Raw genomic sequence first — 25,802 nt, forward strand, 5'->3', positions numbered from 1 at the left:
TTACACAGTTAAATGCCTAATTTCTTTTCATTTGGATTTTTCAAAGCTTTAATGATCAGGCCTATATAGGACATACTTTCAGTGTAATTGGGTGACACATCTTGGGTGACTTTAAAATTTGAAATCTATTACATGGAGGTAAATAGATTAGCAACTCAGTTATTACCTCGGTCATTTGGAAACTTGTAATAACGGACTCATATTTTTGGTGTGTCTCTGTGTGTAAAATATCTCTTTTCACACCTTTTGATGAGGATGTATAGCTTCTTCACTACACACAGTTAATACTGACTGAACTTCATATTTCAGGACTCTGTTAAACCATTTCTTATGTTCAAGCGCTGGCCACATCTAAAAGAATACATCTAAAAGAATTATGCCTTACTAATATCAATTTCTATATATTAAACTCTTTAAAATATTAAATTTGGGCTTGTCACACTCACAATATTTTAAGCACATTTTAATCTGCATTACTTATTGGAAATACCTGGTATATAGAAATGATGGTATGAATCTTTATATATTTTACTTTTCATTTTTCCATTACTTTTTATATCTAGTTAGTCAGCTCTTATATGTCGTTGTTATAAGAGAAAAGGAAGCTGTAGTCCAAAGAACCTAATTATTGCTAAGGAAGAGCTTAAAACTGTCTGTAAAAGAGGAGGCCTTGCATTCAAAGACAGCAGACTTTGTAGCAGACAAAGTAAACCTTAGAGTTCCAAGGGACAGTCCTCCAAGGGTCTCACATTTCTGCTTCTCCTTCTAGGCGCCAGCAGTGCATGGCCCTGGCCACTCCTCACTTGGGCCACTTTTCAGGTTCAGTTAACAGCTAACCACCTAGATGTAAGTCAGTGGATTCCCCATTTTCAGAATTCCTCTTCTGGATTTTTGCTTCTTGGCGTTTAATGAGCACTCAAAGTGTTTAATGTGAGCAAAAGACAGCGACTCTTGAACTGTTCAGATATCATTGTGACCTTTATTCTAAAACTCAAAACCAAGTCTAATAGAAACAGCTCGTATTTCTTATTGCTGTCCGCTCCGGGTTCCTAATGCCCCAGCGATTTATAGCTAACAACAACGCTTTGAGGCAGGTGACGTTATCCTCGGTTTACAAATGTGGAGACAGGCTGTGTAGACACGGTTAGCGGTAGCGATGTGGCTGTAGATAGGAAGTAATAGAAACGAATTCCTACACTTAGGTTCTTAATCACACCCCCCCCCGCCCCAGGACGTTACCAGTTTTTTTTTAATTAAATAAATCAGAGCTTTTATATAGTTATCAACAAGAGGTCATCAAGGAATGTAGAATAAAAACAGAATCTGAAAGATGGTCTTAGTGATGCCTATATACATACACTATATAAACCAGAAATTCCTATCACAGCAATGAAACACATGACTGGAAAAATTAGTCAATTCTGACCCCCCCTTTCTGTCCCCCTCTCTGTTCCCTCTTTCCCCCTTTCATCTCCTCCCTCCCCTTCCTCCCTGCCCCCTTCTCTCAGAGGAAGCTCATTAGCTCTTAACTACATTCCCTATTCCAAGTATCACCTATTAAACTTTATGTTAGGGTCATAGGTAGCTCATAATTTTTTTATGGATGTGAGATTACCTCAGCAAAAATCAATGGTATAATTCGATATGACTGGGACTATTCCAAGTCCGTGTGTATGAAGCCACGGTCAAAACAGATGTCCACATAAACGAACTAAAGGATTGCTAGAAAGGGTGTGATAAGGGTGAGCACCGTCGTTGTTCATTGCCAAGGGTCTAAGGAGCATTTGGCAGCTTCTCAATAATGGTTCCTAGAACTTTCCCCACTTCCTCTAGAAATACAGAGACAATACCCCCTCTCCCTTCTTAAGTCTGTCCTCCCCAGGAAACATTTGGGGTTCTCTACACATCTGAAAATTGAGGACCAGCATTTGGCATGGGGTAAACAAGAGAAAAGGAAACCAATAAAGAAAAAAGAAGTCGCAACGAATGGCAGTAAAGCAAAAATAAAACAAAAAGATCAAAACACCAAAAAACAAAACAAAACACCCCAAACCAACCAACCAAAAACCCAAACAAACAAAAGGAAAACCCAAACACCCAAACAAGTAGCTTGTGTAAATGTAATTTGAGCCCCTGGTTCCTGTTTTCTAGTCTGCTCTTCAAGCTTCCTAGGGCGCCTGGGGTAACTAGGCAACGCGTTGCCATAGTAACTGCGGACGCGCAGAGGGCTTGACCCTGGTCCTCAGGTGCCGAGCTAGTCCCGGGTAGGGGTCCCGGGATCTCGCGAGAGTTGCGACGCCAGTCGGAGGGGCACAGAGAGGCGCGGTTGCAGGCATGGCTGCTCCTTCTGGGGTCCCGCCGATGCGGGTGCTGGAAGAGCTGGGCATTAACTTGTCACCCACGGGCGAGGTGACAGAGACAGAGGCGGTGGCCGCCGACGGCGCCTACTACCTGGAGCGTATCCTTCTGGTGGCCCCCCGGGCGAGCCGGTGACTGACGGGGCCGGCGTAGGAGCTTCCTGTCGGGGCGCCTGTGGACCCCATCTGATGGAGTGTCAGTGGGACCTGCAGGTGGGGTCCTTGCCAGCCCAGCCCTGTCCCAGCAGTCCGCTGCAGCCATTTTAGGAGGGGAAGCCTTCCAGGGCCATGTAATTTACACACACACACACACCCTCAGCATACCTTCATATTAACTTCCATCAGATGTTGACATATCAAGGGGAAACTGTATGTATCTGGGCCTTAGAGAATGGATGCCCAGACTGCACCTATGGTCTTCTACCAGGTCCAATTGTCGTAAACAATGGTAATTTCTCTCCACAGCGATGCCTACCTTTCTCTGTAGTTTTGGTTTTGGTTATTTAGTGGTGGCACTGATAATACCCTGCTGCCCCCACACTGGGCTAGTAAATATTTGGGGAGTGAGCTGGCAAATGCAACAGATCATGATGAGCAGTTATGAATGGAGGTGCCAGAAAAAATGAATGTGTATAATTAGGTTCACTATTTTTTTTTTTGGTAAGGCTTTAGCCTTCCCTTCTCTAGGTAGATAAATTAATTATTCTGGATTAATGTTCAGCGTTTGTAAATTAGAGTCACATAATTTTTTTTCTTCCAGTAGATAAAGATGGCTATCTATAAAGATGTCCAAGACACTAAAAATTTCCCATTATTATTGTTATTATTACTATTAAACAGTGATCCATTTGGGGAACTTTAGTAGGCTCAGTTAAGCAGAAAATATGTCGTATTTTATTGGATAAAAATGATTTTTATAGGAGTTAAGTCTTGAAATCAATTTGAAAAAAAATGTGGTTTGCCTTAGTGTCATAAATGAGTCTATATAATCTGTTTCAGAATGTTCCCTTTAAAGTTAAAAAAATAGTTCATATTATTATGTCTAATTTCATCTGCACCTAGTATAAAGGTTTCTAGTGTCCTTCCTACTGAATTCCAACAAGACATAATTTTTTTTCATGAAAATGATTTCTCTAGACCAAATGTAGTTATTAACATGAGATTAACTGAAATTTTGAAGATGTATTTTTAAAATAAACCTAGAATTATAATACAATAAAACTTCAAACAAAATCAGATTTATGGAAATTTCCACAACACTGAATTAAAACAGTAACATATTTCAGTTTACACACCCATTTTTAAAAATTTAACATCTTTTCATGAGGTATATTTTAATCATGTTATTCCCTTTCCCCCAACTTCTCCCAGATCCTGCCCTCTCCCTCCCCATCCAATTCTATGGTCCCCCCAAACAGAAATGATAACAAGAAAAAAAGAAGAACCTACTAGAAAGGAAAACACAGCACCCCACAAATAGTAAACCCCACAAATGAAGTAACTGTAGTGACTGGTATTGACAAAAGATACCCCAAGTCCAAGTTCTTAGCGCAAAGGAGATTTATTTGATCCAGTAGGATAAAGGACAGGGAATAAAGGACAAAGACAGGCAATAGAGGACAAGAGGAGGGGAGAAGGGGTATTCATCTCCCGACAGGTGCAGGGGCAGGAGGGATAGAGAAAGGAGTGCCTCCTGATAGAGAGGAGACAGATGAGGCTCCCTGGCAGATGGCAGTTTAGAGAGGTTCAAGGGGAAACCGTGTGTCAGGATGAGGTGTTTAGTTTTGATTTGGCTTGTGTAGGTGAGCCAAAGGGGCGTTTGATTGATGGACCTCAGTGCTTTGGTGTATCTTGGTAATCAGTCTTAGGAGGAGAAAGGGGCCAAATAAAGGGATCCACCTAGCTGGCCAGCTTCAGGAATGAAAACTAATGGTGCGTATCAAGGGCATGGAGACGGGCAAGGCCTGCCCAAGTCTTGTAGGCCATGCCCCACCTTGCTAGAGTTCTTCCAAAAGAGATTGGCAAAAGACCAGTAAGACAGAAATGCTAAATAGCAATAAAATGAAATGAAACAAAATGTCCACAAACATTGAGTTGATTTTGTGTTGTTCAGCTACTCAGGGGCATTAGACCTGATCTGGGATGTAGAATGTGGTGTCACCCAGTGACACAACTGGAGAAGACTGACTGTCCTTTCACCAAGTGGTATCAGTGTAGTTATCTTCTTAGGGTTGGGACCCTCTGCCTACTTCCCCTCCCAGTGGTGGAACCTCATCCTCAGCTGGCCTGAACCTGTATAGGTCTTCTGTGTTTGGGCACGCTCTTTGGGAGTCTCTATGACAAAATGTTTTAAATCACAGTTGCAAATGTAAGCAAATCTAAGTTTCAAGATTTTATTATCAAGTTCATTAATTATCTAGTGTCTACGCTTTTCTTCCATCTCTTCATGGTTGGCTGATTACTATTTCATGTTTCAACTAAAGGATAGTCAGGGGAGAGCAAAGTCAAACATTTAACCAGTTGATTTTGCTATATTCAGAGTTCAGGGAAGAGATTTAGTCATGGGAGAGGCTTTAACTCTTAGTCAAAATGAAGTTTCGGGATTAATTTCTAATGTCAATTATCCTTGTGTCCCTGGGCTCTCTTCTGTGCATAATTAGGAATTGACAGTACAATATTATTTGACATTGTTTTGTAAGGCAATTACGATGGTTGTGGAAGTGAGACTTTCTAGGGTTTAAAGTCTATGGCCCTCAGGCTACTTCAGTGCCTAATAAGAATTATAGTATGCATAAGTGAATCAGAACTCCAGTGTCCTTTATCCTGCTTATATATGTAGTCACCTCTAATTGAGTGCACTTGCCTGAGATTTCCCTTCTGGTATACTCCTGGTACTAGATAATGACCTGCCAGTGTTGAAAAAGGCCTCTGGGAAAGGTTCACTTGAATTCTCTAGGAAATCATTTCCTACCCTTCTTAAACATTCAGACAACAGGGAACATGTATAGACTAATGTTGCTCAAGCCAGACACAAAAGCAGGACTCATCATTAGTGTCATAGTTTCTGTTGTACAGACTAGTTTTATGTCAACTTGACAGAAGCTAAAGTCATCTGAGAGGAGGAAACCTCAATTAAGAAAATGCTTCCATAAGATTAGGTTGTAGGCAAGACTGTAGGGTCCTTTGTTTCTTGGATGGTGATTGATGGAAAACAGTCCACCCCACTGTGGGTGGTGCCATCTCTGGACTGGTAGTCCTGGGTCCTATAACAAAGCAGGATGAGCAAGCCAGAGGGAACACGCCAGTAAGCAGCACTCCTTCAAGGCATCTGTATCAGCTCCTGCCTCCTGGTTCCGGCCCTGTTTGACTTTCTGTCCCTACTTCCTTTGATGCTGAACAGTGTGGAAGTATAAGCCAAATAAACCCTTTCTCCCTGAACTTGCTTTTGATTGTAGTGTTTCCTCACAGCAATAGAAACCCTAAGACAGTTGTCAACTTGGTATATATGGAAAGAGGAACCTCAGTTGCAGAACTGTCTAGATCAGTTATCCTGTGGCCATGTCTCCACATTTTCCTTCCTTCCTTCCTTCCTCTCTTCCTTCCTTCCTCCCTTCCTTCCTTCTTTCCTTCTTTCCTTCCTTCCTTCCTTCCTTCCTTCCTTCCTTTCTTCCTTCCTTCCTCCCTTCCTTCCTTCCTTCCTTCCTTCCTTCCTTCCTTCCTTCCTTCCTTCCTTCCTTCCTTCCTTCCTTCCTTCCTTCCTTCCTTCCTTCCTCCCTTCCTTCCTTCCTTCCTCTTCCTTCCTCCCTCTTCCTTCCTTCCTTCCCTCCCTCCCTTCCTTCCTTCCTCCTTCCTTCCTTCCTTCCTTCCTCCTTCCTTCCTTCCTTCCTTCCTTCCTTCCTTCCTTCCTTCCCCTTCTTCCTTCTTCCTTCCTCCTTCCTTCCTTCCTTCCTTCCTCCTTCCTTCCTTCCTTCCTCCCCTTCCTTCCTTCCTTCCTTTCTTTCTCTCTCTCTCTCTCTCTCTCTCTCTCTCTCTCTCTTCCTTCCTTCCTTCCTTCCTCTCTTCCTTCCTTCCTCCTTCCTTCCTTCCTTCCTTCCCTTCCTTCCTTCCTTCTTCCTTCCTTCCTTCCTTCCTTCCTTCCTCTCTTCCTTCCTTCCTCCTTCCTTCCTTCCTTCCTTCTTTCCTTCCTTCCTTCCTTCCTTCCTTCCTTCCTCTCTTTCCTTCCTTCCTTCCTTCCTTCCTTCCTTCTTTCCTTCCTTCCTTCCTTCCTTCCTTCCTTCCTTCCTCTCTTCCTTCCTTCCTCCTCCCTTCCTTCCTTCCTTCCTTCCTTCCTTCCTTCCTTCCTTCCTTCCTTCCTTCCTTCCTCCCTTCCCCTTCCTTCCTTCCTTCCTCCCTTCCTTCCTTCCTTCCTTCCTTCCTTCCTTCCTTCCTTCCTTCCTTCCTCTCTTCCTTCCTTCCTCCCTTCCTTCCTTCTTTCCTTCCTTCCTCCTTTTTCTTCCTTCCCTTCCTTCCCCTTCCTCCCCTTTTCTCCCCCTCTCTTCCTATCTATCTTCTTTGTTTTCTTTTGAAACAGGGTTTCTCTGAATGCATCTGGCTGTTCTGGAATTCACCAGGCTGGTCTCAAACTTACTGAGATTTGCCTGACACTGCCTCCTGAGAGCTGACAAAGGCATTTCTCGTTTGCTAATTAATGCAGGCAGGCCCAGACCACTATGGTTCTTGCCATCTCTAGGCCTGTGTGCCTAGGCTGTATAAGAAAGGTGGCTAAGCAAACCAGAAAACCAAGTTCATCAGCAGTCTTCCTCCTTGGTTTCTGCTTCATGCCACTTTGTTTCTTTTATGCCTTCAAATAAAATCTTTCCTCCACTAACCGTGGGGTCAGTGCTTCATCATAGTAACAGAAGCAAATTGGGATGATTGGAAAACGCTTCTGTTAAAATGGCCCTCAGAGATTTTGTTACAGCTTAGTGAAGGTGTTCAGGAGAAAGATCTCATGGCTGCAACAGTCCTTCTTCGTACCTGCTGGTTGTTATCAGGGATTCTTGTTTCTCTTGTGAAGGGCTTCATGATGTAATTGCTTCTGTTTTAAACTTCCACAAGGTAAGCTGTCAGCAGGCATGACTTGGCTCTTTACTGTCACCACAGCATTTAGAGATCAAGTCAAGCAATGTATGAATTCCAGGTAGAATTTCTTGTTAGAAAAATACTTTCACTATTATAAGCTATCTGGGGACAAATAGTTGTCTATCGAACTTGTAGAAAGTCTGGTGGTGGTCATTAGTGATACTTTTAAAAGTCATAGTTTGAAGATGTTTCAGTTGTACTAGTGACTAAGGACTGCCTAGTAAGGTGTTGCTGTCCAGGAGTTCTGAATTTCAATTGTTAGATGCAGGCTGGGATGCATTTGTATTAAAGCAGCTAAAGGTTAATTGATGTTGGTGTTAGGTGTCAAAACCAAAACTTTTCCAAGAAAGGAATTTCAAAATGAAGTACACACTTTAAAAAAGGGAAGCATTGTCTACGGCCATACCACCCTGAACGTGTCCAATCTCGTCTGATCTCGGAAAAAGGGAAGCATTGTCTTTTTCTCTTAACTCCACTCTCCAACTGGTGTCTAACACTATTTTGTCTTTCTGTGTATTCCCCCAGAAAGAATTTAGCATCGTAGGCTGTGTAGATGAGTTTGCTGCCTGCTTTATGGTCCCCACTGTCCCAGGAGCAGTCTCTCATGGCTGAGGCTTTGCAGCATATTCAACTCTGGGTGCAGACCCAGTGTTAACAGCTATAAGAGTAAGGATTGCAGAGCCACACTGGAACAAGGCTGAAGCATTAGACTGGTATCCCATCTGACATAGCTGCTGTCTATGCAGTGCCTCACTGCAGGAGTAAGTTTCACTGATAACGCTTACTTTAAAAATTCTATCTTCATTGACTTTATTATTGTTTATTTTTTCATTTTGTTATAAAACAAATGTCAATTAAATAACTGAAAAGAAGTAGCTAATATAATGGATGTACAGGCTTCTTTCCTTCCCTTCCTTTATTCCTTCATTCCTTTCTTTAAAAAATTCTCTAGATACATGTTTCCAAGTTTATAAAATGATACATTCTGAAATTTTATAATACCATAGACTATATTTGTGAAATACTTAGTAATTACTAATTAGTATGTCTCCAATTATCATCAGAAAAATTGTGTTTACATACTAGAATTTATCCTATATATATTCAAATAAAAAGATTTGGTAACTTTAATATAGATTCTAGACCAACAGCCATGACACTAAACCCACTATGTATTAATGTCACGAGCTGTTTAGAGAGGAACACTGTAATGTACTGTGTCCTGTTGTCTATGTTAACTATAATGAATCACGAGTTTAGCTATAAATGGTGAGTTTAATGCAGTATATCTTGGTGAGCACTGAACTTCTCAGTGGCTAACAAGCTCCCAAGATGCTGCAGGTCTGGAGACTGTAATTGGAGTAGCGAACTTTGAGACAAATATCCTGACTTCTAGCCATTATATTTTCAGATACTGTTGGGCATGCTGGTACATGCCCACAATCCCGCCCTCAGAGTTCCGAGTAAAGGAGCAGCAGCGGCAGCTCCAGTGGCCATGTCAGGCTCTGTTTCCAAATCACCACCACTAAGACAGTGTCAGCTAGAGGAGTGGTGTGTAGAGCTCCTGCCGTTGTGTTTTCTGGCTTACCACTCGGAAAGATCCACTACTACCACCCAGCATGGACCTATCCACTTTACATGTTAACTTATGGCTCCTTCAGCTCTGAGGTGTCCAAGCTTTCTAGCACCAGAGCAGCCAGGGGCTTTCCGTTATTGCCAAGTGTGGTGACTTGGCAGTAGCTTCTGTACCTATCCTGTGCTGATAGTTCAGAGGACTCACAAAGACTTGTTAGTAAATACTGCCACAAGTAAGACAGGAGAGAGTGACAACAGGCATGCACGTCGTTTGTCAGCGCTTATGTATATGTCTTAGTAAACTTTATTTAGGCTGGTATTCCTAAGGCAGGGAAGATGGCAATGATATTTGCTATTTATAGTACCCTTTGTGTTTGGGAAATAAAATGTTAATGAGGGAGGATTCCCGACTAGATTTTCTTTTTAATTGCTTCTGTGAACATTGGCTCTGAGAAGATGGCAAAGATTACAAGGTGATTTCTGTCTATGGAAGCCCTGGGAAGTTATAGAAAGCATAATTCGTGATGTTTGTTCTCGCTAAAGATGCTGCTGCCTGTGATCACTGCCTACAAGTGTGTCAGTGGAAGAGTATTTCATGGAAGGAGTTTGTTTACTGCTTTAAGCTGCAAATTGTTCATCGATTTCTGCCGGTGGCCCATTTGCAGAAGAACATACTTGTGACCCATTAGGGCTGTCATCTCTGCTGTCGGTCCAGCTAAAGTGTCTCTGTGAAGCATCTGGTCTTGAAGTTGTATCTTCTGAGGTACTATAATCGTGTCTGTGTTTCCTGACACTGTCAGAGCACACATTGTAAACAGTGGCCTGTCTTTTACTGGAATTCACAAAATCAGGAACTAGGGCAAATTTTGCTTGTTTAGATAAAAGCATTTGCTCCCTCAATGACTAAGTACCAGGGAGCGTTTTGTCTGTAAAACCCTGAAGTCTCTAAGAAACTTGTGAATACATGGCAGAGTGGGAGCTGTGGCATCCCTACCATAAGGTATCTGGCCTGGAAGTGGGAGGTGCTCTGGATGTAGGCAGGAAGGCATGTCCATATAAGGGGCCACAGGAGGGGCAGGAAATGAGACTTGGATCTGGAGTTCAACATTGCCACTATTTTATTCTTTGAAGGAGAAGGCATTTACTGGGCGTAGACTTTTGCACTGCTCAGCTGGGCATCATTAGAACAGTCCAAATGCTCACTTATTTTCTCCCAGTGGAAAACAGCTCTGCATGCAAATCATGGAGAGCCTAATTGCCTGGGCGTTCCCTACCCAGGATCTCCTGTGAGATTAGGAAACAGGAGAGAAAGTTGCTCAGTAAAAGTGGAAGCAAAGTGTGTTTTTCCTTTCAGATGGTTGTCCATGACTTGCCCCTTTCCACCCTTGCTAGATTGCTCTCCAGAGGAATGCTTTACAAATTTTTCACAAGTGCTGCTCCATCAGATTCTGTTCCAAGTGTCGGGGCTCAGTATCCAAATGTAGTGCATTCCCTTTAGGAGGCCCTCCCTCCGAGGCTTTGGAAACAACACTTCCGTGTGCTGGGCAGTTCTCTGTTTTCATTGGGTGGACCATGTAGTTGGCATCTGGCTACAAACCCATCTTACCCCGCCATCACAGAGGTTAGAGTCAAGGCTGTGGCTTCTGAGAGTGCAGTGCACTACTGCACTCTCTCATTCCCGTTCCCCTTTCTTCTCCCAATTTACACATTCACTGAGGTCTGTATTTCCAGTGACAAGCACACTTTTATGTTTATATAGAATCACAGTATTAGCTTGTGCATCTGACCATGTTTTGCTTGTTATCCAGACATCAGATGCATACAGATACCCACACCAAGATACAGCTGCTTTGTCAAGATTACTGTCCCAGTGCATGTGAGATGAGCTGCTCTGGGAAGCCTCTCTGTACAGATCACGTTGTGGATGCTGAACGATATCAGTCAAAGAGTGTATCAACCCCTCTTTCCGATGCTTTGCTCTGATTTCATCTTTCTTCTTATTAATCTTTTGGCCTTGGTTAAATTAATGATCAGCTCTCTAGCCTCTAGCTGTTTTATACTTCTCTCTCCATTGTGGTCCTCAAATTGAGCTATTTAAATGATTTTATTTAGCTGCTGGTAAGGTGTGCCTGAGAGTTGGAAAACAAATATCTGAGTTCATTACTGAGGATATTGAAACAAAATATTTGTATTTATATTATCTAGTAATATTAATAAACCCCATATACTTACTGGCCAGTATAGAAACAGTAATGGCAGAATTTTTAGAATTGAACTCAAGAAACTTTGTCTCTGTTATTTATCGTCATACAAGCCCTAGGAAATCTTTTAATTTGATTTCTTAATTTTCATCTTAGAGATGACTGGGACATTGAATCTCATAGGGTCATTTTGAAAGTAAACATTGTTATACTCCATTGGAAACACTTCAGTGGATTATAAAGTGTTAGTTTTCTTATAATCTGTTTTTTTTTTATTGTGGGGAAGCAATAGGTTCTTCATGATTAAAAATTATCATCTACAATACTTGCTGGATAGGCAGATAGGAGTTCCAAGTGTTATCTGACATTGCCAGTGTTCTGCGGACAAATCACATTTTCTCTACGTCACCATTTTAACAGCTCCCCTGTGGCATTAGCCCTCATAGGGGAAGTGTGTGCTTATTTGTAGTTTTAAAGTACGTGCAGAGGATTTTGTAATATTTACTTTGTTTAGTAATTTGTTATGTATGTGTGGGAATAATGACATTATTTTCTGGAGACTGACAAGACATGCCATTGAAGTCACCTTGGGGTAGCCACTTTTCAGAAAAGACTAATGTCCTTTAGCTGAGCAAAGGGAATTTAATTTAAGTAAATAAAATATAGCAGAAAATGCAAATCTAGGACCCGAGGGAAATTTACAATGGCTTCTGTTTGTCCTTTCATCTAAACAATGAGGAAAGTTTCTCTATAGATGCTCTTCTTTTTCTAAGGTGAGGAAGGAATAATAATTTAAAAAATAGTTATACAGCCTTACATAATCCAGAGATTATTCTAATGATCTTCTCACATATTTTGTCTTTTGGGCCTTTTGAAAGCATATAGTATGTTAGCTGGACTATCCCTATGCTAAGCATTTAATACTCCTCCTGGTATTCCTCTGGTATCCATGTTCTGTTTTGAGGTTCTGGAGATAGAACCCAGAACCTCATGTACATTCAGCAAGGTCATGGTTCTTTTGGTTTTGTTTTTGGTTGTTACTTTCTTTCTATTCATTATATACTAAATATTGTTCCACACAACCTTTAATAGATTGAACTTGTGGCTTCTGAGGCTTGGCTTTTAATGCTCTTATGCCTTGTACATCATGTATTCCTAACTCTGATGTAAGCTTAGCTACTATGTCTAAAAGATGTTTGGTCAGCTTGTGAAGAAATTCACATGAAGACTGAACTAAGGTCTTAATCCAATAGTCAGCTGTCCAATCGTCAGTCAGCTGTCCTTTAAGTACATGCTTAGTTCAGATTTCCGATGACTGCCACCTCTAACCTCTAATGTGTCATCATGGTAGACCCTAAGAATCATCCAGCTAAGTAACTTATGAATTCTTGACCTTCAGTAACTGTGGCATAGCAAATGTTTACTGTTACCTTGCAAGCTTTATTGAAATATGATTGACTATAAATTGTTACATTCAAGTTGTACAATGTAAAACTTCTATACAAAATCTAGGACATTTGAGTACTTAATACATGTGATAGTTTGAATGACAGTTTTCTGTAAGAGCTGAGTTTTTCTCCCAGCCTCAAGCTCCCTAAAAACAGCGCTGTGATTCAATATATGTATGTATGTATGTATGTGTGAATACACACACACACTCACACACACACACACACACACACACACACACACACGCACACACACACACACTCATCTTGGCCATAAGCTTTGGCTATTATCTGACTATTATAGACTAAGTATCCATTTATTCTGTTCTAAGCTCTGCCCATGGCTGGCTACCTCTGCTCAGCTCCCGTACTTCTGACCTCCATGTTCCTGGACCCATTCTGCTGCCTGGCTCCTTCCTTCTTCCTATCGATGTCCCACCTTCTAGTTAGTCAGCTTTAATTGACAGGTGCTGCATCTATACAGCACACAAGAGATTTTCTCTACACTTTCCCCCATGGTCTCCAGTTGATGGTGCTAAGGTAGTATGTCTTGTTGAAGGAAGCATGTCATTGGAGGCGAAAGTGTTTTACCCCAGCAACAGAAAAGCAACTAATACACGCATTGTTTCCTATAGTCACGTTTTAAAAATGGTTGCTGTAGTTAGCATGCAGGATAATTTGCTCCATTGTGATATCTTACAATTTCTATCTGCACCCTGCTTCATTGTCCTCTTTGTATCTTTCTCTCTGTACTGATCTCCATCTCCCACTGATCGCCATCTGATACCGTGTACCTGGGCATTATGGACTTGACATTCATATATTGATAATATACATTTAGATTTCTCATATGAGAGAAAGCATGTAGCATGTGTCCTTCTGAGTCTCTTGTGGTTTTAATATGATGACTTTCAGTTCTGTTTTCCTGAAAAATGATATTACTTTTAATCTTTATAGCTGAACAGAATTCCATTGGGTGTAAATAGTGTCTGTCTGTCTATCTATCTATCTATCTATCTATCTATCTATCTATCTATCTATCTATCTATCTATCTATCTATCATATTTTCTTTATGGATTAATGGATATCTAAGCTGCTCCCATGTTTTGGCCTTTGTGTACAGAGATGCCATACAGGCATTTCCTCGGATGCTAACTTCAGTCCTTTGGGTTTATATCCAGAAATGATAACTGGATTATGAATTAACTCTGATTTTCCTTTTTCATTGTTGTTGTTTTTTGCTCTTCATTTGGAGTAATAGGACTACTAAAAATTTATGCTCTTTGAAAATATCAAGTATATGAAACATTATTGTCACATGGGCCCCACGTGCTAGGCTTCCGGACTTACTAGCTTCATGATTGGAAATGTGTTCTCTGTAATCAACATTTATTTTTTCTCCACCCTTAACTACCTTCTACTTCCTTTTTCTTTTCCTTAAAAAGAAACTTTTTATTGGTTCTTAGTGAGTTTCACATCATGGCCCCCAATCCCATTCTTCTTCCTTCCCCTTTTACCTGTCCTCCACCCTTGCAACCTCCTCACCAACAAAGAAAAAACAATCTCATTGTGGAAGTTGTAATATGTCACAGTGTGTCCCACAGCCTACCCCTTTGTTCACACGTCTTTGCTTGCAAATGTTCATTGTAATAGGTCATTGGTCTGATATGAGTCCTCTGATCAGTTCTGCCATTCTCATGACCCTGGGGCTCTTTTGCCTGCCATAGTTGTCAAGGGCTGATGGAGAGGAGAAGGGCATCTCTCCCTCTCACACATTGCTCTAAGGCAGATAAATTGCTGGGCTAGGTCTCCCATGCTCACACCCTTGGGCTGGCTCACCTGTGCTCTACCAGCTCCATTATGTTACCCAGGTGAAGGGCACAGTCAGCTTTCCCATCTGCCAATGATTTTGAGGGCAAAGGGAGAGGAGCGGATCTCTTGCCAATGCCACTGCACAGTAGACTAGAGGGCCAGCTCTTCCACAAGTGTCCCCTTCAGCCAGCTCACCCACAACTCTCACATCCAGGGTTAACCCTCACACCAACTATGCTGCCCAGGCAACAAGAAGGCCTGCTTTCCCAAGTGCTACAGTAGGCAAGGGGAAGGGCTAGCTCTCTCCCCTCATGACCCAGGGTCAATTCACCTGCAGCTCCTGTTGTGTCAAGTACAGCATCTGGCTAAGGATTGGGTCAGCTTTCTGACTGTTAGGCCCCCAGGGTCAACTATCCCATAAAGCCCACATGAGGAGTGAGCAGTTCTGCACAGCTCTGATAACATATCCCCAGGCAGCAGCTCAGACCAGGCGCATATGCCTGGCTTTTGAGGTAACAGACCCCTGCTGCTTCAGGGCCACAGACAAAGTTGTGGCCAGCAGTGGCAGTAGAGACCAGGACCCACCATAGTCCCCGCATCACCGAGTACTCACATCAGCATGTTCCTCACTACCCTCAAGTCCCCAGTCCTGCCTCTCATCATAGTGACCACATCTTTCTATTTTCTTTTTCCTTTCCATTTCTGCACCACTTACTTGCTCTTCTTAGTGGTGCTTGGGATCTCTGAATGTCTGAGATCATCTCAGGGTTGGTCTCAGGAATGCTATGCTTGGCTCATGTATTACGGCAACAGGAAGGGGTCATCAGGGGCATGGTCTGCCTCCAGCCCCAGGCATGCAAGGTCCAAGACTTGTGGTAATCTCAGGCTATCTTCCTGTCTGGGCTCCACAGCACGGGTGGTTGTCTCAGACTCACTGTTTTTCAGTGATCATTAGGCCACTACTCATTGAGACGTTCACAGGTCAGACTGCTGAGCATAGACATAGCCTCTCCTCTGTCTCCTTGGGATGCACAGGTGACACAGTAGCCACACCTGCAGTGCCGCTAGGGGCAGAGAGAGTACTTTCTATTTCTTTAAGCTGAGCAACTTGTAGTTTCCAGCGACAACTGAGATCCTATGTGTTTCTTTGTCTCTGATTTAGTTTTGTTTGGTTTACTGTGTTCCAGGTTCAACTGCTCTGTAGTAACCAGTGTTTGCTTATTGTTCCTTTGAGCCATGTGTGGTTGGAATTTGTGATGCATCAGTGTAGAGTAAATGCAGAGTTTGCAAACTGAGGTGCTAACTTAAGTATCAGAGTGGCCGTGGAACTTGAATCACACATATATTCAGAGGACTTAAAATTGGTGGAGAAAAAAGTAACTTTGGCAGCCAGCATCTTGGTGCTCCCTAAGGCATAGCTGGCAAGGCATTACAGAAAGAGAAAGAAATTCCTACTGGGAGTTGTTTTGCAGCAAAAGATAACTAGCCCAAGTAGTCATGTCTCTCCTTGGAGTATTTAATTTGGATCCAATGAAGTTATAAACAAATTTCAGGCATACACAATCTGTGTGTGTTTGTTGCTTAGTCTTTGAACTAGTTACCTTTAAGCCTAATTACTTTCACCATATTATTGAGAGAGACACTCATACTTGACCACAGCATATTAATGGTTTGGTAAGTATCAGGTGCCTGGGGATTGGTCATAGGTGAATTAGAATTAAGGATCTCATGTGAGTGACAGGACTAGGCAGATAGTGAAGAGTGATGGGCGATTACAGAACTGAGTGTTAAGAATGTATCTAGAGGCTTAGAATCCCAGGTGAGACAAGTGGCAACCACTCCTATAGTATTTACCCCTCACAGGAATCCCTGCAGACCGTGGAGAGGCTGTGCAACTTCACAAAGCCTGAAATCCAGGACTGATTCCCAACTTTGGTTCAGGGCCTTGAAAGTTGTATCTTTGAGTTGCGACTTGTAAAATGGAGAGAATAGCTCCAGACTCATTCAGTATGAGGAGTTAATGTCTTAGTGTATGGGAAACAGGTAGGTCCTATTCCTATTAAATGCTGTCTGTTATTGTTACAAATAACATATATATCCACTTCAGAAATAAAACAGTTAATGTAACCAACAGAAAACTAAAAATGGATTAATTTCATCTTTGATTTTAATAACCATTACTGTATATTCAAATGTCTAATTCACAATATTTAAGCTTAGCATCTCAATTCAAGAGTATTAGTTCTAAAACAGTTTGCTGAGAAAACCATGCTTCTGGGGCTGTTGCCGGCATTTACTATTATCCCGGAGTGTAATGTTCACTAGTTCATTTCTTAGTAGAGTCACGCAGTGTTTAACGTTCGCACGGCAGCACTTCCAGAACTCCTTGTTGCTGGGATCATTTTTAGAACAATATTTTGGGCATTTATAAAATATTGAAATGATTTCTATGTAAGCTTTATATAACATACTATAAGCAGAACTTTGCTATAAGCAGAATTTAGACACCTAGATGTATTTCAAAAGTAGAGATTTAAGTTTTATTTGTGTAAACATAAATGTGTCTTTCACGTTTTCTTCAATATTGGGTGCCTACTGTATAATTCACTTATAATACTTCCAGCTACGTAGTGAAGCTATGTTACATGACTATTTAGAAGCTTTTGAAAATTCGATTTTTATTTGGATAATAAGAAAGCTTGCTATTGCCTTATAGTTTCTTATTTATTGTTCTGTGAGAGCTTGCACACATACACATGTACAACTGTGTGTGTGCATGCGTGCATGCGTGCGTGTGTGTGTGTTCCTCTGTAAGTTCAGTCATATTCATGCCATGGTATGGAAATCAGAGGACAACCTCCAGTATCTGTCTCCACTTTCCACCTTTTAGGAGACGGTGACTATTGTTCATTGCTGCCCTTGGAGCTCGCTGACTTTTAAGTCTCTGAACAAGGGTCTTCATGCTCGCATGGCCAGCACACTACCCACTGGGTACACACCCAGCTTTCTTTCTAATTCATGTTATCTTATTGATATTCTATATTTTTAAAATATTCTTAGAATCAAACTGGAAATTATAAGATAATATTCATTCAAGCAGATATAAATGTAGTTTCCCATGGACTAATTGAGATTATTTATATCTAAATTTAAAGGCCTTATAGAGAAAAAAGGTTGAAAATTAAATTATATCTATTTACAAGTTTCATATTGAAGTAGTTATATCCAGTACTGAAGTCAAGTAAATTTAATATAATAACATTATTCCACTTTTTTTGCATTTAAACTTGACAAAATACTCAGAGGTCACCATAACTGAAACATCAGAAGATGAATGTGAATATGAAGAGGTAACTGGGTAACTTTACATCTTGGTAGTTTATTGTAGTCATTCTTATGAATGGTTTGTCTTATTTTCTGGGGCACATAAGGACTTTGTTTAAGATAAACTAGTTTTTGAACAGAAGTTATGTATTGGCTGATTCTGAGTGAAGTGGGAAAAGTCCTTTTTAAACATGGGCACTGACTGGGCTGTCTGCCTGTTTTTGTTCCCCCAGCATCATTCCTCATACTCAGAGCGTGGGACCTCCCTTGTCTATGGCCCATAGGTGGTCATTCAAATGCAGAAATCTTCTCAGCATCCAGATTGTTCTTATTGGGGATTGCCAGGTTGCCAGAACCACTTGGAGCTCAGACCTTAGCTTTCTTCTACCCTAATTTAGCTCTGTAAAACATGCTCCTGTGTCAGCATTTTCTGTTAATTCCTTATTCTCATTATGCTGAATTCCATATCAGCACTAATTAAAAATGATGCTTTTTGTTTAGTTCCTTAGTACAAGAGGTTGTGTGAGACCTGCTCAATATTGTGCCCTATTTCTTGGTCAACTAGACTCTAAAAATTGGTCTGGAAAACTCCATAAAGAAAGAATATGTTTTAAATTACTTTATTGTAGTCTGTTGTTATGATTGTTATGTTACTATTATTAACATTACTGATTTCCAATTGTGCCTAGATTATAAATTAAACTTTATTGTATGTTTATATGGGAACAATAGTATATTTAAGGTTGGGAACTAACATAGTTTGAAGTACTACAGGATGTCTGAGAATGCATCCCTCATATAAGCTCAGGACTGCTGTATGGTACTTGACATCTCTGCCCATTCTTCCTGCTCTTGTCTAGATACCAGATGACAATTTCAGCATTCCAGAAGGAGAAGAAGATCTGGCAAAAGCAATTCACATGGTTGACGAGCAGGCCACAGACACGCACATTTTGGTGAGAATTTTGAACACCACTCTCACTCATAGCTCAGTGGGAACACATTCTCATGAGGCTTTGAAAGTAACAGCTTCAAATTACGAAACAGAATACTATCTAAAATATCTTTTCACTTCCATTAATTTTCATAACTCTCCACTTTAAGTAAGCTTTACCTATTCTTTGCAACATCTTCATTCAATGCCTACTCTTATATGAGTTTCCAACAATTAATGCCTTCCCTGAGAACTGATTAATCCATCTTCAATTCCTGACATCTTTTCTAGTTTTTCCATTTCCAGGTTTGTGTTCATTTGTGTTTTCTTTATTTTTTCTACTTTCACTTTTAGATCTTGAACTGCTGTATGCAATTCCTTCATTGTGTTTTCTTTTCTTTACCGGACTTACTTGTTTCTTCTTTAAGGGCTTTTATCTGCTTACCTGTGTTTTCATGTATTTCTTTCAGTGAGTCATTTCTGTCCTCATTAAAGGACTCTATTATCTTCAGCAGATAGGACTTAGGTGAGCATCCTGATGTTGAGGTGTGTTGGTGTACTCAGGGCTTGCTGCGGTGGGAGAACTGGGTTCTGATGATGGACACATGTATTGGCCTTTGTTGCTTATGGTCTTGCGCTTGCCACTCACCATCTGGTTATCCTTTGTGTTTGCTGGTCTGGGTGACCCTGTCTGGAGTTTGCCTCTTTTGTCCCTGGGTTGCTTCTGGTCTCCTGGTAGGCTTGTGGCTGTATTGACCTCCAGTGAGGCCTTCCAACTGGAGCGTCTTCAGAGGGGCAGAGAAACTGCTGATCTGTTGCCCTGGTTGCAGTAGATCTCCTGGGAGGCCTTCAGACTGTTGGGTCTTCAGAGGAGCAGTCAAGCTGTTGTCTTTTGTAAAGCTGTTCTCCAGGGCATATAGACTGTGGTTTCTGTTTCCCTGTGTGCAGCAGAACAGTTTTTTGGGTCAGTTGCCCTGCGTGCCACAGAGCCTCCAGGAGATCTTCAGACTGTGATGTCCCTTACCCAATTGTCCTGCATACAGAGGAACTCCTGGGATGCCATCAAGCTGTGGTGTCCTGGGTGCAGTGGATCTTCTGTGATGTCTCCTGCTGTGGTGTCAGGTGCCCTGAGTGCATCAGATCTCCTGGAATGCCTCAGGGAGTAGTATCAAATGCTTTGAGTACAGGAGATCTTCTGAGATGCCTCAGGATATGGTGTATTCCTGGGAGAAACTGGCTAGCAGTCTGTCCCCAGCCGAAAGGATTAGGCAGAAGGGATTGTTATTCGGAGGGCGGGGGTTTTGGGGTGTGATGGGTCCTCGAGTGCACTGGGCTCCCAGTGGCAGCTATGGGATTTTGGGAGGGTTCTTACCAAATGCTCTGAGTGCAGTGGATCTTCTGGGTTGCTTCAGGATATGATCTATTCCAGGGAGCAGACTAGCTAGCAGTCTGTCACAGCAGAAATGCAAGGGTATTTTTCTTGAGAGATGTTATCTCTTCCCAAATGATTCCAGCCTATGCTAGGCTGACATAAAAACCAAGGAGCAGAGTTGTCCAAATAGCTAATCATATACTAATTCTATCCCTAAATATATCACTCCATGCATCCTTCAAAAAGCTCACTTCATCAGAAAAGGAAATCTGGCAGGGTTAGCAACTTTCTGAATATAAGATGTTGTAGTAGTGGGAATTGGTCCACCATCATCAAATGGTGAAGTCTTCCTGTATAGGACTTGATGGCTGAGGAACATCTGTGCTGATTTTCTGCTAAGTGAGGCAGAGCTAGTGCCTGCTTCCCTTTGGTTAGTGCATGGTGCTTTAAGGACCATCACTACTTTAAAGTTTTTATTTTTAGTTATTTTTAAGAAGTATTTATTTTCTGTATATGATATACTGTAGCTGTCTTCTGACACACCAGAAGAGGACATTGGGTTACAGATGGTTGTGAACCACCATGTGGTTGTTAACCACCATGTGGTTGTTGAGAATTGAACTCAGGACCTCTGGAAGAGCAGTCAGTTCTCTTATTAACCACTGAACCATCTCTCCAGCCACCCCCTCTCCTTTTTATAAAGTCAGCTATATACAATGTATGTTCCTGCTACATTCTACAATTCTAGAATATCATCCATTAATTTCTGTATTAGTAACTGAAGAAAATGAAGCATTTAAAAATTGTTATTTATAGACTGCGAAATTTGCAAAATAAAATGGATTCAAATTGAATCACCAAGTCATAACAAAAGATTTAAAATTAGGGAACCAAGGCCTCTAAGAATGAACTTTAAGAAGTCATCAACAACAGATACTTACAGCCAACCACTGTACTGAGTCCAGGGACCCCAATGGAAGAGTTAGGGGAAGGACTGAAGGAGCTGAAGGGGTTGCAACTCCATAGGAAGAACAATGTTAACTAACTGGAGAACCCAGAGCTTCCAGGGGCTAAACCACCAATCAAAAAGTATATATACATAGAGGGAACCAGGTCTCCAGATACATATGTAACAGAGGTTGGTTCTATATAACATCAATGGAAGGGGAAAGCCCTTGGTCATGTGGAGGCCCCAGCATAGGGCGATACTAGAGCAGTGAAGTGGGAGTGGGTGAGTGGGTGGAGGAGAACCCTCATAGAGGCAAAGGAGACTGGGGAAAGGGGAATGGGGATGGGGTCTTGTAGAGTGGTGACTGGGAAGGGGGATATCGTTTGAAATGTAATTGAATAAAATTATTAATAAAAATTAAAAAGTAGAGGACATTTTTAAAATTAAACACATGAACAAAAAAAATTAAAGAAAAAAATCATCAACATTGGTTCTTTTGGGTTTTGTGTGTCGTTTCTTCCTGTTCAGCCCAGCATGTTCCCAGAAATGTTAATGGGTGGATTGGCTACATGAAATGGTAACAGGGAAACTTTCACTTCTAAATGGGTCCTGTTTTTGTGTTGGCCTTTCTTACTGATGACCACATCCTAGGGATGCATGCCCGAAGAAGTCAGCCTAGTTACCGCTTGGTTTGAAAAGGATTGTGTGAATGGCATCGCATAAAGACTCTCACACAGTGGTGTTGCGGTCAGCCAGTCATTAGCAGTGTTTCTGCTGGGCATGTGGATTGGATGTGTGTGCATGCTGAGTGGATTTCCAGTGTCCACACAGCATGGAAGCATTGCTTTTGAGATGCACAAATGGCGTAGTAGATACTCATCTTGGAATACAATGAATTTTAGAAAAATTTCAAAAGAGCAAAGCTGTATGGAAGATGAATGTGAATGTATTCTCTGAGGAGTCACATCCTGACGGAGGGAGGGCAGTTATTTATAGTGTTGCAAGACCTCAAAAATACATTTACTGTTTGCAGATGTATGACCACTCTGAAGGACTGCATGCTAATAACCTCTGTGGATCAACTCTTCTGAGGAACCGTTTTATATCTAGAAGTTGTAATTAGTCTTTTCTATCCACTGTTTTTAATTGTTATTATATTTTACAATTCACTCTCCACTGCACCTCATGTTCACCCAGTTTCCACTGTTGAAGGTACAAATCGTGTAAAATCTTTGTGCATTTGTTTTTAAAAAAGCAGACTGCAAAAATGTGTTTTAACATTGATGTTTTGAATGTGAACGCTGTACCCAGAGTTCTGAAACCTCCTGTGTAAATGAAAGGCTACCCTTTGCAGGGCTGAGTTAGTGATGGTAACATTTCTTGAGATCTCAGCTCTGTAGTTGGTCACAAGATGCATTGGTGACTCAACATGGCTTTTACAGACATCTTTAAGCGGCCTTAGGGGTTAGACTTGGTGCTGTTGATGATTTCACTTACAAAGCTCAGTTCGCCTGTCTCCTCAGAGTGGGGGATGTCTGTTCTTTTATCTTGACCTTTTCCCCAATAAATATCCTCTGTCTGCTCATAACTAATACTCATCAATTGCTATTAGTATATCTGGAAATTCATACTTATAAAATATGTAATATCACCAGCTTTGTTGAATGCAATGGCCTTTAAACTGTTATATTAAATGTTTTTCATATCTAAGTCTCCTTTTAAAAATGTAAACAGGGGTTGGGGATTTAGCTCAGCGGTAGAGCACTTGCCTAGGAAGTGCAAGGCCCTGGGTTCGGTCCCCAGCTCAAAAAAAAAAAAAAAAAAAAAAAATGTAAACAAATGAATCAGATTTTTTTTAAACACACTTAAAATCTTCTTTTCACATTTTGAGATTTTGATTTTGATTCCTTAAGAATCTAGAGTGAGGATTTTCATCTGTCATTTCAAAATTTGAGTTTTTGTCTTTGTGGTTATGGCCCAAATCCCACTCTTACAGGGAAACCTTCCTCTCTGCCAGTTCTTGCATAGTTACAGTACTTTGCATAATACTTACCTCGTGTGGGATTTTCCTGTCTTCAAGTCTCAGCCATTACATTGCTAAATACTTAACTGCTGTTTTTCATAGTGTGTTAGATATTCACATGTGAGCTCCCCTGCCACAGGTACACACACACACACACACACACACACACACACACACACACACACACACACACACACACACACCTAGTTATCTATATTTTGACTCTATCCACTTAATTGCATTGGGAATAAGAGATGGTTTGTTTCACCAATGCTTTATTACTGGTCATTAAAATAGACCTGGGTATATAATACTTGAGAAAAATATTGTTAAAAAGGAGTAAATGAAAGGTCTATAATCTTGATGCTTATAGAAGAAATAATTGTACATTTAAATTTCAGGAACAACAGACCATTCTTCCTTCAAGGCATGTAATGCAAGAAGCCATCGAAGACTTTCTTTGCAATTTTCTGATCAAAATGGGAATGACCAGGACTCTGGACTGCTTTCAGGCCGAATGGTAAATTATGTGGATAAGCCGAGCTCCAGAAATGCTAACAGCATTTACATGTATAAATTTAACTTTCTTGAAGAACTTTACAGTTGTAAGTGCTTTCGTTTCTGTTGCTGTGATAAAATACAAAAGCACCTAAAGGAAGGAAAGGCTTCTTTGGAGGTCGGTTTAAGTTACGCTCTATTACGTATGAGGCATCAAGGCAGCTGTTTACATTGTAGCTGCAGTCAAGAAGCACGGACCATCGAATACATGTCGATGCTCAGTTCACCTTCTCTCTTAGTCCGGGATTCCCTGCTATGGCGGGGTTCTCTCAGACCCACCAGTGATATGTAATGACGCAGAGACTCTTCAATATCTTAAAGCTTTTTGTCCTTTTACCGAGAGCGGTCTCTCAGCCACTCTAAGCGTAACCACACTGATCCTGGCAGTACTTCCTGCCGCAATATCTCTCTGCTCGCTCCACTCTGGTCTGCCAGTTTCCCTCCTTGTCCATTGGCTGAATCTCCCAGCTCTGTTTCTTCTAGCGGCATTCCTCTCTCTTCCTGGAAGTTCTGCTTTCCACTTCCTGCACAGCTATTGGCAGCCAGATCCTTATTATGGCAAATCAGATACAATTCTAGCTTGCCTTAGGCATACGAGGAAGTACGAATATTTACAAAACTTGAGATCAGTGATGGGCCATAGACATAGCAATACCAAGATCCTGCCAGCATTTAGCTCTCTGCAGGTAAAGAATTAAAAATTGAATCTACAGAGACATACCTTTGTCTGCCCAGGTAATGGTTCTGTTCACAGTTAAGGTGGATCTTTGTATATGAACAAAATGTAAATAATTGTACAGCAGCATATTCAGAGTCCCATCTCCTAGGTGACCGTAGACCTCGTCACGTTTACAATTAACACCATCAATTTGAACTTCTATATGAGGATAGAAATTGTTCCAGTCTCCATGTTGAAACCATGTTACCCACACACAGTTGTCAGGGCATCCTTCCCAACAAAGCTTTCTGCGACAGCCCCGCCAGGGTTTGGCCTTAGCTTCTCTTCAATGATCAAGGCGATGAAATGTCCTCTGGAGTTAAATAGCAAGAAGTCATTTTTGAAATATTTTCTTCTTGGTTTTTACATAATTTATACTTGTATCATTTTTTATATTTAGATATTCCTCTAACACTCTTTTTTTATTTATAGTGAAAATGTTTTTTCTATTTATATAGCTGACAGATTCTTATTCTAATAATATTATTTGATTTGAAGTAAATTGAATTGTCTCTTCAAATATTACCCCAACTTAATGTTGTTAAAACTAAAAACTTAGTGTCTGATTGATTGTGAAAATCAGCAGGCATGCTGTCTTTTTACATATATAATTATTTAATTGTCTTTGGCTTCCTAACATTCTTTAAAAATAGTAAATGGTAAGACACAAGTGCTATTTTTTACCAGATATTGAGTATTATAGAAAGTGGAGTTTATATAAAATATGCTTACAGAGTTTTGTAGCTGAATTCTATTTTTTAAAATGTATCAATGATACAAGTTTACCTTTCACTTTTTTTTGTATGCTGAGAATAGGTACCCAGAACTAATCAGTTTTTTTTTATTTTTAATTTTTTGCAAATAGCATTATTTCTTCTGTATTGACACTTCTCCCAAGTCCCTCAGATCAACCAGATTTCTTCTCAAACTTTCTTACTTTGACCTATAATGAAATGCATTTCATGAGGAGATTGAGTCCTTGCTTGCTCTGTAATTCCTGCTGACTTTCTGTGTGGAGTTCTTTTGTGATAGCCTCCCAAATACTCATGGTTCAGTTGGTATTGGCTGGCAGAATGTGTTTTTACAGTAGAAAAACAAAACGCAAAGAATATAGAGTTGTTGTGAATTCATGTTCTCTTACAAAAGTAGCACAAATACTGGCCTGTTGTTAGGAAAAAACAGAAAAAAAAACCCTAACAAGAATCTGGGCAGTTAATTTGACTTATTTTACTATTCAAACAATAATCCAGTATGTCTTGTAAATATAGGGCCAGAAAAGTATTATCTGGGAGCCACATCTTGCCTGCTTCTTGTTTATAAGTAACATTTTACTGGAATTCAGCTGTGATATCTTGTACTTATTAGAAATGACTGTATTCATGTTGTAAAAGCAAATTCTAATTAGTCAC

The 25,802-nt window shown here is 40.8% G+C and overlaps 1 protein-coding gene and 1 non-coding gene across 2 annotated transcripts in view; one reads left to right on the forward strand and one right to left on the reverse strand.

The window, feature by feature from the left end:
• Window positions 1–2,334: 2,334 nt before the first annotated feature.
• Spag16 (sperm associated antigen 16) overlaps window positions 2,335–25,802 on the forward strand; it is a 523,611-nt gene continuing 500,143 nt past the window's right edge. The window contains 4 exon segments of the mRNA XM_032899754.1: window positions 2,335–2,458; window positions 17,819–17,865; window positions 18,700–18,795; window positions 23,519–23,637. Coding sequence (XP_032755645.1) covers window positions 2,335–2,458; window positions 17,819–17,865; window positions 18,700–18,795; window positions 23,519–23,637 — 386 coding nt within the window.
• LOC116899867 lies at window positions 15,463–15,590 on the reverse strand. The gene has a single exon (XR_004387861.1). It is a non-coding gene; the product is annotated as a small nucleolar RNA SNORA17 (small nucleolar RNA).

Source organism: Rattus rattus, chromosome 4, assembly GCF_011064425.1.
Source record: "Rattus rattus isolate New Zealand chromosome 4, Rrattus_CSIRO_v1, whole genome shotgun sequence".
Classification (NCBI taxonomy): Eukaryota; Metazoa; Chordata; class Mammalia; order Rodentia; family Muridae; genus Rattus; species Rattus rattus.